This window comes from Procambarus clarkii, chromosome 43, assembly GCF_040958095.1.
Source record: "Procambarus clarkii isolate CNS0578487 chromosome 43, FALCON_Pclarkii_2.0, whole genome shotgun sequence".
NCBI classification, from domain to species: Eukaryota; Metazoa; Arthropoda; class Malacostraca; order Decapoda; family Cambaridae; genus Procambarus; species Procambarus clarkii.
Window position 1 is genome coordinate 35,207,933 of NC_091192.1, and position 16,017 is coordinate 35,223,949.

General features: G+C 37.3%; 1 protein-coding gene across 9 annotated transcripts in view; it reads right to left on the bottom strand.

Annotated features, from left to right (window-relative positions):
• Positions 1-16,017, bottom strand: part of LOC123755955 (mucolipin-3) — a 54,261-nt gene that overhangs the window by 16,291 nt on the left and 21,953 nt on the right. For 2 of the 9 annotated variants that reach the window (XM_045738942.2, XM_045738943.2), the window contains exon 1: positions 4,299-4,746. The exons of 1 other annotated variant lie outside the window; for it this stretch is intronic. In XM_045738942.2, coding sequence (XP_045594898.2) covers positions 4,299-4,596 — 298 coding nt within the window. In that variant the 5' untranslated portion in view covers positions 4,597-4,746. Of the gene's footprint in view, positions 1-4,298; positions 4,748-5,166; positions 5,315-16,017 lie in introns of those variants that run through there. 6 more of the 9 variants (XM_045738947.2, XM_069300233.1, XM_045738941.2 and 3 more) reach the window with 6 other exon arrangements.

Below are 16,017 nucleotides of genomic sequence, written 5' to 3' on the forward strand. Positions count from 1 at the left end.
AAATAAGGGTTACTCACTTTTAAGAGTAGGAGGGGAAGGCCAGGAAAACCGAGAGCACACAAGGTAAGCAATTTGATTATTCTCAAAGTTAATACCAACCATCCACACAAAAGTTCCGCACCACACACAAGTTCACCGTTTTAAATTGTGAAAATCTTCACAATTTACATTATTTGTAAATTTATACAATTTACATTATTTGTAAATTTATACAATTTACATTATTTGTAAATTTATACAATTTACATTATTTGTAAATTTATACAATTTACATTTGTAAATTTATACAATTTACATTATTTGTAAATTTATACAATTTACATTATTTGTAAATTTATACAATTTACATTATTTGTAAATTTATACAATTTACATTATTTGTAAATTTATACAATTTACATTATTTGTAAATTTATACAATTTACATTATTTGTAAATTTATACAATTTACATTATTTGTAAATTTATACAATTTACATTATTTGTAAATTTATACAATTTACATTATTTGTAAATTTATACAATTTACATTACTGTATTTGTAAATTTATACAATTTACATTACTGTATTTGTAAATTTATACAATTTACATTACTGTATTTGTAAATTTATACAATTTACATTACTGTATTTGTAAATTTATACAATTTACATTACTGTATTTGTAAATTTATACAATTTACATTATTTGTAAATTTATACAATTTACATTATTTGTAAATTTGACATACAATTTGTCATTTACATTATTGCTTTTTGCTATTACTTTTATTAGTTACCGTACATAATATTAATTTTTAATAGTGTGTTTTATCAGTCTAAATTTTATTGTAATTTGTAAAACTTATAGCAAGTAGATATACAGGAGACTTATTATTTTGCTGGTCTGTATATGCTTTATTGAATCTTAACTCCATTGTATCTACCTGCAAGCTGATATTGATCGTGAACTAAATCTGCTGTCACAAATCTACAATAACCAAGAATATTGATCATCACTCTTGCAGGTATTACACAGCAAACCTTGCAAAAAACCAAACTCCAAAATAACCCTAGCCTAACACTACACTACACATCCACCAAGATTTGTTTTTGTGGATTTGTTCATTTAACCCTAGCCTACTCAACCAAAATGTCAGATACAGATGAGGAGTTACAATAACGTGGTTGAAAAATGATGACCAAATCACACACTAGAAAGTGAAAAGACGACGATGTTTCGGTCCGTCCTGGACCATTATCACAATCAACTTGATAATGGTTCAGGACAGACAGAAATGTCATCGTCTCTTCACTTTCTAGTGTGTGGTTTGGTCAACAAAATGTCATCACTTGGTAAACATGATACTGTAATATAAATGCACTACTCATAGCTTCAGGTACAGTACTAGACTGTACTGATCATCCATTATTTTAATAGAAACTATATAATAGAAGGATATATCTATATCCTTCAGGCTACACAGCAAAGCAGCAATAGGCAATCTCACAAATGCACTGCACAATATAAACTGGTAATCTGAATTCAATAATACACAGGATATAAATTCATTAGTCAACATCTTCCTTTCCAAAACTAAAGCCTCTAAAACCCTCAGTCCCCTCCACACCAAGCAAGTAACTGCCAAAAGATTAAACAACCTCTGGCTCACAAATGGCATACTCAATGCAAGCAATAAAAAAAAACATGAATATGAAAAAAGTTGAGATATACTTATCAATGCTTACCAGTATAATAAGAGCGATACTTTCCTATTACGAGAGTATAGTAGATTCAATGCAAAATGAAACATGAAAAGCACATGGAAAGCCATCTCTAACATCATAAGATCTAAACAACAATCACATAAAACTCTCCAAGGATGGTTACCTTCATGAGATTTATAAACGGTATCTAAATTTAATGGTTTCAGTTGGTGCAAACCTTGCCAGAAAAATCCCACAGACCCAGACACGTTACTACGTATCTTACCAGCAGCTATCTTAATTATCTTCTACTTTTATCACTACTGCGGATTTTCACTCTATAAGGAAGAGTGTCATACTTTCTTTTGTAGCCTTAAAAAAGCATGAGTAACCTGTAAAACTATCCTTAAAAAATGAAGGCATCCTTAAAAAAGCATAAGGCAACACAGCAGACAAACAATTAGACCAATATCTAATCTACCTATATTATTAAAAATATTTGAAAAAATTATTTGCCAACAGCTCGTAAAATTCAACATATTAAGTTCATCAGTTTTGGACTCCACTACCAAAACCCAATTATTAAGTGTGCTTGATATAATCTATATAGACCTTGACAAAAATAAGTCTCAATTGGGCTCATTGACCCAAGAAAGGATAACTACCTTACTTAAACTTCACCTTGATAACCATTCATTCCTGATAATCGTCATTCCTATATATTCCTTGAAGACTATATTCAATCCTATCTTAGTGACAGAAACCAATATGCAGTCATTAATGATATAACAAAGAAAGGGACCTTGGATGACGACGATGAAAGGGACCTTTGAGTCAAGATCCATCACTCTGCACAACGGGTGCAGCAGTCAGAAAAGCTAATCAAACTCTTGGGATAATCAGGTGTACTTTCGAATATAAAATATAAAAGGTAAAGGTTCAATTGTATAAATCTCTGGTGTGCCCCCCACTTAGATTACAGCATCCAAGCATAGAGACCTCATTTTCAGAAGAACATAGCTGGAGATGGTGCAACACTGGGCAACAAAAGTCGTCTCTTGTATCATGAACGCTTGAAGGCTAAAAACACTGCAAACCAGGCATGAAAGGGTGGATCTCATTGAAACTTAAAATACATGTACTGAATAAATTAGATGTTGATCCGGATATTTTCTTCAGAAAGTCAGATTCGGTTTCAAACTCAACAGCTCAACAAGTAGATGCTTTTTCATAGGAACTGCAGCGGGTAGGAACTGCCTACCCGCTGAAGCTGTGACTGTAACAACTGTGCTGATGGTGCTGAATTTCAAAATATACCTGGAAAAGATCAAGGCAAATGAGGGCCATCAACAAGCCACCGGCTGTCCTCGTCAAGGCCACTAGGGTAGTGGCCCTCAGGTCAAACCTTCCCAACTCTACCATTAACCATAGGAATGCAACAGGGCAGCATCCTAGGACCTCTCCTATTTCTTATCTCCTAGACCCAGGAACTGGTTCCTGTCTCTAAACATTATTAAACCTATACTATTTGCTGAAGATACAACCTTCATCTACTCAGACCCCAACCCACTCACACTAAATAATGATGTAAATAACAAATTAAAGAAGTCCACTCATGCACTGGCAAGTAATTATCAAAAAAAGGCACCAAGCTTTTGTCAGCAATAAAAACAATGACAATTCCATAAACAAGAGACAACTTCAACACACACATACAACACAACCAAAAAAAAGAGTATCAAAAGCAGTCTGTATACTTTCTAAAATCAGATATTATGTTCCAAACTCTGCTCTCCTCTCATTATACTACGCAGTAATATATAAATATCAGATTACAGCATTTTTTTCTGATAGCAGATTTTTGCTGGGTGATGATGGGCTTGAGAAAGTTTGCAATGGTTGAACCCCATGCACGTAAGTATGTACGGGTATGTAAGGTGTATTCACCTTACATACACTGGGTTGAACCCCAGTGCATGGGGTTCAACGATCAGAAAAAAATCCCTATAATAGACAAATCCAATATTGTACTTACAAGTACTGTACAGCATTAAATAGCAAAAGCGTCTTTGTTAGGTTAACTGCTGCACCATTTGGTTAGACCTAACCCGTCAATAAGTCCAAAATTACTTGTTAGGCTACATTATGCAGTCAGTGGTGTAGCTAATGTGTCATGCAACAAAAAATAATTATCTAGCTTACAGGGTACAGGAGCAGAAGTGTTCCAAGATTTAGGTCAATTGGGTCACTTTCAGTCTTTCAACAGAATATAATCCAATGTTTCTAACTATTACTGAGCACAAAGGCAGACAGTGAAGAAACAATACCCAATCATTCCACTCCACCCAGGATTCAGATTAGTTCACTGCAGGTATCTGCGTTATCGTTAATGATGGTTGCCTAACCCAACAGTGTGCATTAACCTTGAACATTCAGGTAATTAAAAGCCAGCAGTGAATGTTGGATTTAAATTGAATGTTTTGATACACATCGTGAATGTACTTATAATTACAACAGTACAATCCCCAAGATACGTACATAACGAGAGTGCATCATGTATAGCACATTAACTACGAGCCACCATGCAAGACGGAATAGTGAATACACAAACCATCATCACTCTCATTAACCCCAGACCAGGAACCAGATCGCCCTCGCTTCGAGCGTGCACTGATGGGCCTCCTTGGCATGGTCCTATGTGACTTTTGGTGTGGTTTACGGAACTGAGCCTCGTCTCCCTCACCCTGGGAGGACTGACCAGCTGCCTGGCCCGGCGGCTGCTCCTGCTGTCCTGGAGATGACTTGGGCGCCGACTCCTCCTTCTGCTGCTGCAGAGTCTCGTCGGAAGGAACTCTCTCATCCCTCGACCCTCGTCTTCTATGACACTGTCCGTGGTTCGCGGGGTTCATCTCTTCGGTTTAGAGAACATCAAAGTCAGCTCTGGTCAAGGTCATCTGTAACCCCCGGGAACGACCCACGACACTACTCCGTCAACGGCCAGGAGGCGACTAGCTTCTTTGTTGTTGTCTCTCAGCTGATGCCGTGACGTAATGCTCCATCATGGCCACCAGCATTTATTATTGCAGTCTTGGAAGGGGTAAATATATTGAAAAGTGTCACTCATTATGTGTGTGAACATGCCACGATAGCATAACATGCACCTACAGAATCATATAACAGCAGCAGATGCGTCAGAGCACAATTAATGACAGTCCAATTAAGTTAACTACATTATTGCCAAATATCCGTTTCCTATCGGGACTCTACCCTCTCCGGGGTAGAAAGTCCCTCTCTGGGACTTTGTATTCGCAATATTTTCCTTATATTTTATCAGTACAGGTATGCTGTGTATAAACAATGATTTGTGGAATTAAAAAAGGGTGCCAGGGACCCCTGGCACCCTTTAACCTCCCTCCCATTGTGAATGGTCAAGAGGTTAACAGGTACCGGACAGACTAGCACACTATTGTATTACTTACCTACCGCCCAAGCAGTTACAGTTACCAGACTGACTCGTCCAAGCAGTTACCGGACAGATTCGTCCAAGCAGTTACCAGACAGACTTGCCCGAGCAGTATCGGTCAGACTCGTCCAAGCAGTTAGAGGATAGACTCGCCCGCCGGAACACGTACTGGACATACTCGCACACTATTGTATTACTGTGCAGCAAATGAATTTCTGCGCATTAAACTCAACATTAATCCAACGAGAAAACCTGCATTAGATGCAAAATCCACAGCGAATACAGTAGAAAAGCAGTTGAAGAATGGGACATAGTGAACATTCTACATCTATTTATTTATTTATTTATTTTTTTATTTATATATATACAAGAAGGTACATTGGGTTTGTGAGAATACATTGGATAGTACAGTATTTACATTCTTGTAAAGCCACTAGTACGCACAGCGTTTTGGGTTCAATCTATATCCACCACTAAGATAATGTTAAACATTATGATTTGTTCATAATGTTAAATGTTAAAACAGAAGCAGAAAAGAAACGAGAGAAAAGGTAACACAGTAACAAGGTTATCTCGAATAACCGAAATATACGGGCTCACTATAGCCCGTGCTACTTGGATGTTTCGTTCTGAGCAGCTAAATCTAAAACAGCAACCAGTCTGTACAGATACATAAAAGACAGTCCGTACAGCAACTGAGGAATAGACAGTTTTTTAATAGACTCAGCACGTCTTTACGAACAACATACCTTAGAGACGTTGATAGAATATTTGTATTTTCAAGTCGAAACCACTTCCAAGACAAAATACCTGAGAATTAGCTACCTGTGATAATTATCTACAGACGCGATGTAATCAGCTCTGTTGCCCTGATAACCAATCAATATATCGGGCATTAAGACTTAAGAAAATTATATTGTGTATAAATAAAACGTGATCACATACTAGCTTCAAAAACAACAAACAAAACGTCGTAAGGAAGCCACTAGTGGCACTAGAAGCTACTATTTCTTGTGTACTTACTATTTTTCCTCTGCATGTCAAATAAACAGTAGTAAATGTCACTTCCAAATATAGCACCAAACGTTTAATGCGCTTCACAAAGTTCACACTGTCACTGCCACAAGTGGTGATGGATACCCACACTGTACTGTATTTATGATGTTACACTTCACCTAACGCAATCCACCACATGAAAACATAAATTATTTATGACATTACACTTCACCAAACGCAATCCACCACATAAAAACATAAATTATTTATGACATTACACTTCACCTAACGCAATCCACCACATGAAAACATAAATTAATAAATGATTCTCAACATGGTTTTACAAATGGCCGTTCATGTTTAACAAATTTACCATCTTTTTATTCCGGCATAGCTGAGGCAGTTAATAGTGGAAAGGATTGTGATGTTAAGCTTTTGATACAGTGCTACATGAAAGACTGATTAAAAAGATAGAGGCTCATGGTCTTGTGGGTGCTATATATTAATTAAGTTGGATTAGGGCATGGCTATACCAAAGAAACAGTTAGTATAACTGGGGTTAAGTCAGAGTGGGAAAATGTTGTAAGTGGAGTGCCTCAAGGCTCCGTCCTGGGACCTCTATTGTTTATAATATATATAAATGATTTACATTCAGGTTTGAATAGCAACATTTGCAAATTTCCCGATGATACAAAAATCGGTATGGAATGGAAATAAGCACGAAAGAAGACACTTCAAGTCGATCTAAATAAGGTTTTGAAATGGTCAAAGGATTGGCAGATGCAGTTTAATGCTAATAAATTTAAAGTTTTGAGGCTAGGTAATGATGATAGAGTTACAAGATACGAGCTTGATGGTTGTTGAGATTGCGAAGTCGGATTGCAAAAGGGATCTGGAGATAATTAGTAAGAATTTAAAACCAAAGAATTAATGCATGAATGTTCGTAATAAGGCAAATAAGACACTGGGATTTATTAATCGAAGCGTTAGTAACAAGACACCTGGTGTGGTTCTTCAGCCATATCTGGCTCTGGTTAGGCCCCATTTAGAATATGCAGTTCAGTTTTGGTCGCCGTACTATAGAATGGATATAAATTCACTTGAATGTGTCCAGCGTAGGATGACAAATTCCCCAAATTAGAAATCTAGCATATGAAGAAAGATTAACAAAGCTTAAATTGCATTCTCTAGAAAGGCGAAGAGTTGGGGGTGACATGATAGAGGTTTACAAGTGGATGAATAGACATAACAAAGAGGATATTAATAGGGTATTAAAAGTATCAACACAAGACAGAACACGAAACAATGGATATAAATTGGATAAGTTTAGATTTAGGAAAGACTTGGGTAAATACTGGTTCGGTAACAGGGTTGTTGATTTGTGGAACCAATTACCGCGTAACGTGGTGGAGGTGGGGTCCCTCGATTGTTTCAAGCGTAGGTTGGACATGTTTATGAGTGGGATTGGGTGGGTATAAATAGGAGTTGCCTCGTATGGGCCAATAGGCCTTCTGCAGTTACCTTTGTTCTTATGTTCTTAAGTCGATCTAAATAGGGTTTTGAAAAGGTCAAAGGATTGGCAGATGCAGTTTAATACTGATAAATGTAAAGTTTTGAGGCTAGGTAATGATGATAGAGTTACAAGATACGAGCTAGATGGTGTTGCCGGAACGGGATGGGGTGCATCAATCGAGGGCTGGGGTTGTTGCTGTTGCGAACTCGTTGGAACCAGTGGTTAGAGGTGTTTGTTTGGGTTTAAACTGTTAGTAGATAGAGGTATGGGAATTGATTTGGAGGAAGGAGGTAATAAAAGTATGTATTTGTGGGAGAAAGGAATTGGCAAAATGATCAGGGAAAGAGAAGGGCCTCAAAATAACAATTCACTTAGGATGAAATAATTAAACTGCATCTGCCAATCCTTTGACCATTTCAAAACCTTATTTAGATCGACTTGAAGTGTCTTCTTTCGTGCTTATTTCCATTCCATACCGATTTTTGTATCATCGGGAAATTTGCAAATGTTGCTATTCAAACCTGAATGTAAATCATTTATATATATTATAAACAATAGAGGTCCCAGGACGGAGCCTTGAGGCACTCCACTTACAACATTTTCCCACTCTGACTTAACCCCAGTTATACTAACTGTTTCTTTGGTATAGCCATGCCCTAATCCAACTTAATTAATATATAGCACCCACAAGACCATGAGCCTCTATCTTTTTAATCAGTCTTTCATGTAGCACTGTATCAAAAGCTTAACATCACAATCCTTTCCACTATTAACTGCCTCAGCTATGCCGGAATAAAAAGATGGTAAATTTGTTAAACATGAACGGCCATTTGTAAAACCATGTTGAGAATCATTTATTAATTTATGTTTTCATGTGGTGGATTGCGTTAGGTGAAGACGCAATTCACTTGCGTCTAACTATCGACCAATTAGCCTAACGTCTATTGTGGGAAAGTTACTCGAATCTATAATAGCAAATAAAATTCGTCTTCATCTTGAAAAACATAAATTAATAATTGAGTCGCAACATGGTTTTATAAATGGCCGTTCATGTTTAACAAATTTGTTATCTTTTTATTCTAGCATTGTTGAGGCAGTTGATAGTGGTAAGGATTGCGATGTTGTATACCTTGACTTTAGCAAAGCTTTTGATACAGTGCCACATGAAAGACTGATTAAAAAAATAGTCTCATGGTATTGGGGGTGCTATATTAAGCTGGATTAGGGCATGGCTATACCAAAGGAAACAGAGAGTTAGTATAAATGAAATCAAGTCAGAGTGGGAAAATGTTGTAAGTGGAGTGCCTCAAGGCTCTGTCCTGGGACCTCTGTTGTTTATAATATATATAAATGATTTAGATTCAGGTTTGAGTAGCAACATTTGCAAATTTGCCGATGATACGAAAATCGGTAGGGAAATTAATTCGGAGGAGGACTCACTATCACTTCAAGTTGATCTAGATAGGGTTTTGAAATGGTCAAAGGATTGGCAGATGCAGTTTAATGCTGATAAATGTAAAGTTCTGAGGTTAGGTAATAAGAACATAAGAACATAAGAACAAAGGTAACTGCAGAAGGCCTATTGGCCCATTCGAGGCAGCTCCTATTCTATAACCACCCAATCCCACTCATATACTTGTCCAATCCGCGCTTGAAACAATGGAGGGACCCCGCCTCCACCACGTTACGCGGCAATTGGTTCCACAAATCAACAACCCTGTTACTGAACCAGTATTTACCCAAGTCTTTCCTAAATCTAAACTTATCCAATTTATACCCATTGTTTCGTGTTCTGTCCTGTGTTGATACTTTTAATACCCTATTAATATCCCCCTTGTTATGTCCATTCACCCACTTGTAAACCTCTATCATGTCGCCCCTAACTCTTCGCCTTTCCAGTGAATGCAACTTAAGCTTTGTTAATCTTTCTTCATATGAAAGATTTCTAATTTGGGGAATTAACTTAGTCATCCTACGCTGGACACGTTCAAGTGAATTTATATCCATTCTATAATATGGCGACCAAAACTGAACTGCATAATCTAAATGGGGCCTAACTAGAGCAAGATATAGCTTGAGAACCACACCAGGTGTCTTGTTACTAACGCTGCGATTAATAAATCCAAGTGTCCGATTTGCCTTATTACGAACATTTATGCATTGATCCTTTTGTTTTAAATTCTTACTAATCATAACTCCCAGATCCCTTTCGCAATCCGACTTCGCAATCACAACACCATCTAGCTCGTATCTTGTAACTCTATCATCATTACCTAACCTCAGAACTTTACATTTATCAGCATTAAACTGCATCTGCCAATCCTTTGACCATTTCAAAACCCTATCTAGATCAACTTGAAGTGATAGTGAGTCCTCCTCCGAATTAATTTCCCTACCGATTTTCGTATCATCGGCAAATTTGCAAATGTTGCTACTCAAACCTGAATCTAAATCATTTATATATATTATAAACAACAGAGGTCCCAGGACAGAGCCTTGAGGCACTCCACTTACAACATTTTCCCACTCTGACTTGATTCCATTTATACTAACTCTCTGTTTCCTTTGGTATAGCCATGCCCTAATCCAGCTTAATATAGCACCCCCAATACCATGAGACTCTATCTTTTTAATCAGTCTTTCATGTGGCACTGTATCAAAAGCTTTGCTAAAGTCAAGGTATACAACATCGCAATCCTTACCACTATCAACTGCCTCAACAATGCTAGAATAAAAAGATAACAAATTTGTTAAACATGAACGGCCATTTATAAAACCATGTTGAGACTCAATTATTAATTTATGTTTTTCAAGATGAAGACGAATTTTATTTGCTATTATAGATTCGAGTAACTTTCCCACAATAGACGTTAGGCTAATTGGTCGATAGTTAGACGCAAGTGATCTATCTCCTTTCTTAAAAACTGGTATCACATTAGCAACTTTCCAAAACTCTGGCACTCTGCCTGACTCTATTGATTTATTAAATATGGTTGACAGTGGGTCACAAAGCTCCTCTTTGCATTCTTTAAGCACCCTGGCAAACACTTCATCCGGCCCTGGGGATTTGTTTGGTTTGAGTTTTACTATTTGTTTAAGAACATCCTCCCTGGTAACTGCTAAACTCGTCAACCTGTCCTCGTCCCCACCCACATAGACTTGTTCAGCTGAAGGCATATTGTTAAGTTCCTCTTTAGTAAATACAGATACAAAATATTTATTAAAAATACTACTCATCTCTTCATCACTATCTGATAGAGTTAATGATGATAGAGTTACAAGATACGAGCTAGATGGTGTTGTGATTGCGAAGTCGGATTGCGAAAGGTCGGATTGCGAAATTTCCCACTCCCTTCCAAGAAAGGGAGTGGGAAATGAATGGATATCGAGGGCACTTGGTGTCAATTGCCGGCTGGAAAGATATTGCAAATCAAATGCAATATCTTTCATAGACAACTGGGAACACTTCTATGGAAGAAATGAAATGTATGCTCGTGATGGGGTGCATCTATCGAGAGCTGGGGTTGTTGCTGTTGCGAACTCGTTGGAAGAAGTGGTTAGAGGTGTTTGTTTGGGTTTAAACTGTTAGTAGATAGAGGTATGGGAATTGATTTGGAGGAAGGAGGTAATAAAAGTATGTGTTTGTGGGAGAAAGGAATTGGCAAAACGATCAGGGAAAGAGAAGGTCCGCAAAATAACAATTCACTTAGGGTATATTACACTAACAGTAGAAGTCTAAGAAATAAAATTAACGAATTAAATGCTCTTGTCTGCACAGAAAAAATAGATATTATTGCACTTACCGAAACGTGGATGAATGTAGAAAATAGAGAACTATTAGCTGAATATCAAATATATGGATTTAAACTATTTCACACAGATAGATATATTAGACGAGGAGGTGGAGTAGCCATATATGTTAGGGACAATTTGAAATGTAGTCTCAAAGAGGGAATCAAAACAGAGCCACACACAGAAACTATTTGGATTGAATTAAACGAAAAAGCTAATAATATTATAATAGGAGTAATATATAGGCCACCAAATTTAGACAGAATGGAAGCAAAGCATCTATGGGATGAAATATCTAGAGCATCTAGATCTAACAGTATTTATGTCATGGGTGACTTTAATTTTAGCGGAATAAACTGGTTGAACAAAACAGGGAATAGTGAAGCAGAAGATTTTCTAGAATTAATTATGGTCGCCATATTATAGAATGGATATAAATTCACTTGAACGTGTCCAGCGTAGGATGACTAAGTTAATTCCCCAAATTAGAAATCTTTCATATGAAGAAAGATTAACAAAGCTTAAGTTGCATTCACTGGAAAGGCGAAGAGTTAGGGGTGACATGATAGAGGTTTACAAGTGGATGAATGGACATAACCGGGGGGATATTAATAGGGTATTAAAAGTATCAACACAGGACAGAACACGAAACAATGGGTATAAATTGGATAAGTTTAGATTTAGGAAAGACTCGGGTAAATACTGGTTCAGTAACAGGGTTGTTGATTTGTGGAACCAATTGCCGCGTAACATTGTGGAGGTGGGGTCCCTCGATTGTTTCAAGCGCGGGTTGGACAAGTATATGAGTGGGATTGGGTGGTTATAAATAGGAGCTGCCTCGTATGGGCCAACAGGCCTTCTGCAGTTACCTTTGTTCTTATGTTCTTATGTTCTTAATTGACGATTGCTTTCTTACGCAACACATTAAGGAACCAACACGGGAAAATAATATTTTAGATTTAGTGTTAACTAACAGGGAAACGCAAATTAATGACATCGAAATAGGGAGTGAGCTAGGGAGCAGTGATCACAAAGAAATCAGATTTAGCATAGAATGGAATAGACCAGTAGGAGAAAATTCTGTTAAAGTGCCTGATTTTCGAAAAGCTGATTTTAATAGCCTAAGAAATTTTTTGGGTCAAATTGATTGGAAAGGCTTGGGTATGGGGTGTGGGCCGGTCTTGGAGCGAGACATGAACCCAGCGATAGGTGACTTAAAAGGGGATTTCGATGTGGATTCAATATATAACTTATTTAAGAATATTCTAAACAAAGCACAGGAACGTAGTATACCATACAAATTGAATAGATCGTATACTAATGACCCAAAGTGGATAACAAAGAATTTGAAGAACCTTATAGGTAAAAAGAGAGCTTGGTACAAAAGGATTAAAAATGGGGAGGTCACTTTAGAACAGGAATTCGTACAACTGGTTAGAAATGTTAAAAAAGAGATAAGGAAAGCAAAAAGGAACTATGAAGTTCGCATAGCAGGGCAAGCAAAGACAAATCCTAAAGGGTTTTTTCAGTTATATCGTACTAAGACTAGGGAAAGGATAGGTCCATTAAAAACTGAGACAGGTCAAATAACAGATAGTGATGAAGAGATGAGTAGTATTTTTAATAAATATTTTGTATCTGTATTTACTAAAGAGGAACTTAACAATATGCCTTCAGCCGAACAAGTCTATGTGGGTGGGGACGAGGACAGGTTGACGAGTTTAGCAGTTACCAGGGAGGATGTTCTTAAACAAATAGTAAAACTCAAACCAAACAAATCCCCAGGGCCGGATGAAGTGTTTGCTAGGGTGCTTAAAGAATGCAAAGAGGAGCTTTGTGACCCACTGTCAACCATATTTAATAAATCAATAGAGTCAGGCAGAGTGCCAGAGTTTTGGAAAGTTGCTAATGTGATACCAGTTTTTAAGAAAGGAGATAGATCACTTGCGTCTAACTATCGACCAATTAGCCTAACGTCTATTGTGGGAAAGTTACTCGAATCTATAATAGCAAATAAAATTCGTCTTCATCTTGAAAAACATAAATTAATAATTGAGTCGCAACATGGTTTTATAAATGGCCGTTCATGTTTAACAAATTTGTTATCTTTTTATTCTAGCATTGTTGAGGCAGTTGATAGTGGTAAGGATTGCGATGTTGTATACCTTGACTTTAGCAAAGCTTTTGATACAGTGCCACATGAAAGACTGATTAAAAAAATAGAGTCTCATGGTATTGGGGGTGCTATATTAAGCTGGATTAGGGCATGGCTATACCAAAGGAAACAGAGAGTTAGTATAAATGGAATCAAGTCAGAGTGGGAAAATGTTGTAAGTGGAGTGCCTCAAGGCTCTGTCCTGGGACCTCTGTTGTTTATAATATATATAAATGATTTAGATTCAGGTTTGAGTAGCAACATTTGCAAATTTGCCGATGATACGAAAATCGGTAGGGAAATTAATTCGGAGGAGGACTCACTATCACTTCAAGTTGATCTAGATAGGGTTTTGAAATGGTCAAAGGATTGGCAGATGCAGTTTAATGCTGATAAATGTAAAGTTCTGAGGTTAGGTAATGATGATAGAGTTACAAGATACGAGCTAGATGGTGTTGTGATTGCGAAGTCGGATTGCGAAAGGGATCTGGGAGTTATGATTAGTAAGAATTTAAAACAAAAGGATCAATGCATAAATGTTCGTAATAAGGCAAATCGGACACTTGGATTTATTAATCGCAGCGTTAGTAACAAGACACCTGGTGTGGTTCTCAAGCTATATCTTGCTCTAGTTAGGCCCCATTTAGATTATGCAGTTCAGTTTTGGTCGCCATATTATAGAATGGATATAAATTCACTTGAACGTGTCCAGCGTAGGATGACTAAGTTAATTCCCCAAATTAGAAATCTTTCATATGAAGAAAGATTAACAAAGCTTAAGTTGCATTCACTGGAAAGGCGAAGAGTTAGGGGTGACATGATAGAGGTTTACAAGTGGATGAATGGACATAACCGGGGGGATATTAATAGGGTATTAAAAGTATCAACACAGGACAGAACACGAAACAATGGATATAAATTGGATAAGTTTAGATTTAGGAAAGACTTGGGTAAATACTGGTTCAGTAACAGGGTTGTTGATTTGTGGAACCAATTGCCGCGTAACATTGTGGAGGTGGGGTCCCTCGATTGTTTCAAGCACGGGTTGGACAAGTATATGAGTGGGATTGGGTGGTTATAGAATAGGAGCTGCCTCGTATGGGCCAATAGGCCTTCTGCAGTTACCTTTGTTCTTATGTTCTTATGTAAAGGGATCTGGGAGTTATGATTAGTAAGAATTTAAAACAAAAGGATCAATGCATAAATGTTCGTAATAAGGCAAATCGGACACTTGGATTTATTAATCGCAGCGTTAGTAACAAGACACCTGGTGTGGTTCTCAAGCTATATCTTGCTCTAGTTAGGCCCCATTTAGATTATGCAGTTCAGTTTTGGTCGCCATATTATAGAATGGATATAAATTCACTTGAACGTGTCCAGCGTAGGATGACTAAGTTAATTCCCCAAATTAGAAATCTTTCATATGAAGAAAGATTAACAAAGCTTAAGTTGCATTCACTGGAAAGGCGAAGAGTTAGGGGTGACATGATAGAGGTTTACAAGTGGATGAATGGACATAACCGGGGGGATATTAATAGGGTATTAAAAGTATCAACACAGGACAGAACACGAAACAATGGATATAAATTGGATAAGTTTAGATTTAGGAAAGACTTGGGTAAATACTGGTTCAGTAACAGGGTTGTTGATTTGTGGAACCAATTGCCGCGTAACATTGTGGAGGTGGGGTCCCTCGATTGTTTCAAGCACGGGTTGGACAAGTATATGAGTGGGATTGGGTGGTTATAGAATAGGAGCTGCCTCGTATGGGCCAATAGGCCTTCTGCAGTTACCTTTGTTCTTATGTTCTTATGTTCTTATGATATATTACACTAACAGTAGAACATAAGAACATAAGAACAAAGGCAACTGCAGAAGGCCTGTTGGCCCATACGAGGCAGCTCCTATTTATAACCACCCAATCCCACTCATATACATGTCCAACCCGCGCTTGAAACAATCGAGGGACCCCACCTCCACAATGTTATGCGGCAATTGGTTCCACAAATCAACAACCCTGTTACTGAACCAGTATTTACCCAAGTCTTTCCTAAATCTAAACTTATCCAATTTATACCCATTATTTCGTGTTCTGTCTTGTGTTGATACTTTTAATACCCTATTAATATCCCCTTTGTTATGTCCATTCACCCACTTGTAAACCTCTATCATGTCACCCCTAACTCTTCGCCTTTCCAGTGAATGCAACTTAAGCTTTGTTAATCTTTCTTCATATGAAAGATTTTTAATTTGGGGAATTAACTTAGTCATCCTACGCTGGACACGTTCAAGTGAATTTATATCCATTCTATAATATGGCGACCAAAACTGAACTGCATAATCTAAATGGGGCCTAAATAGAGCAAGATATAGCTTGAGAACCACACAAGGTGTCTTGTTACTAACGCTGC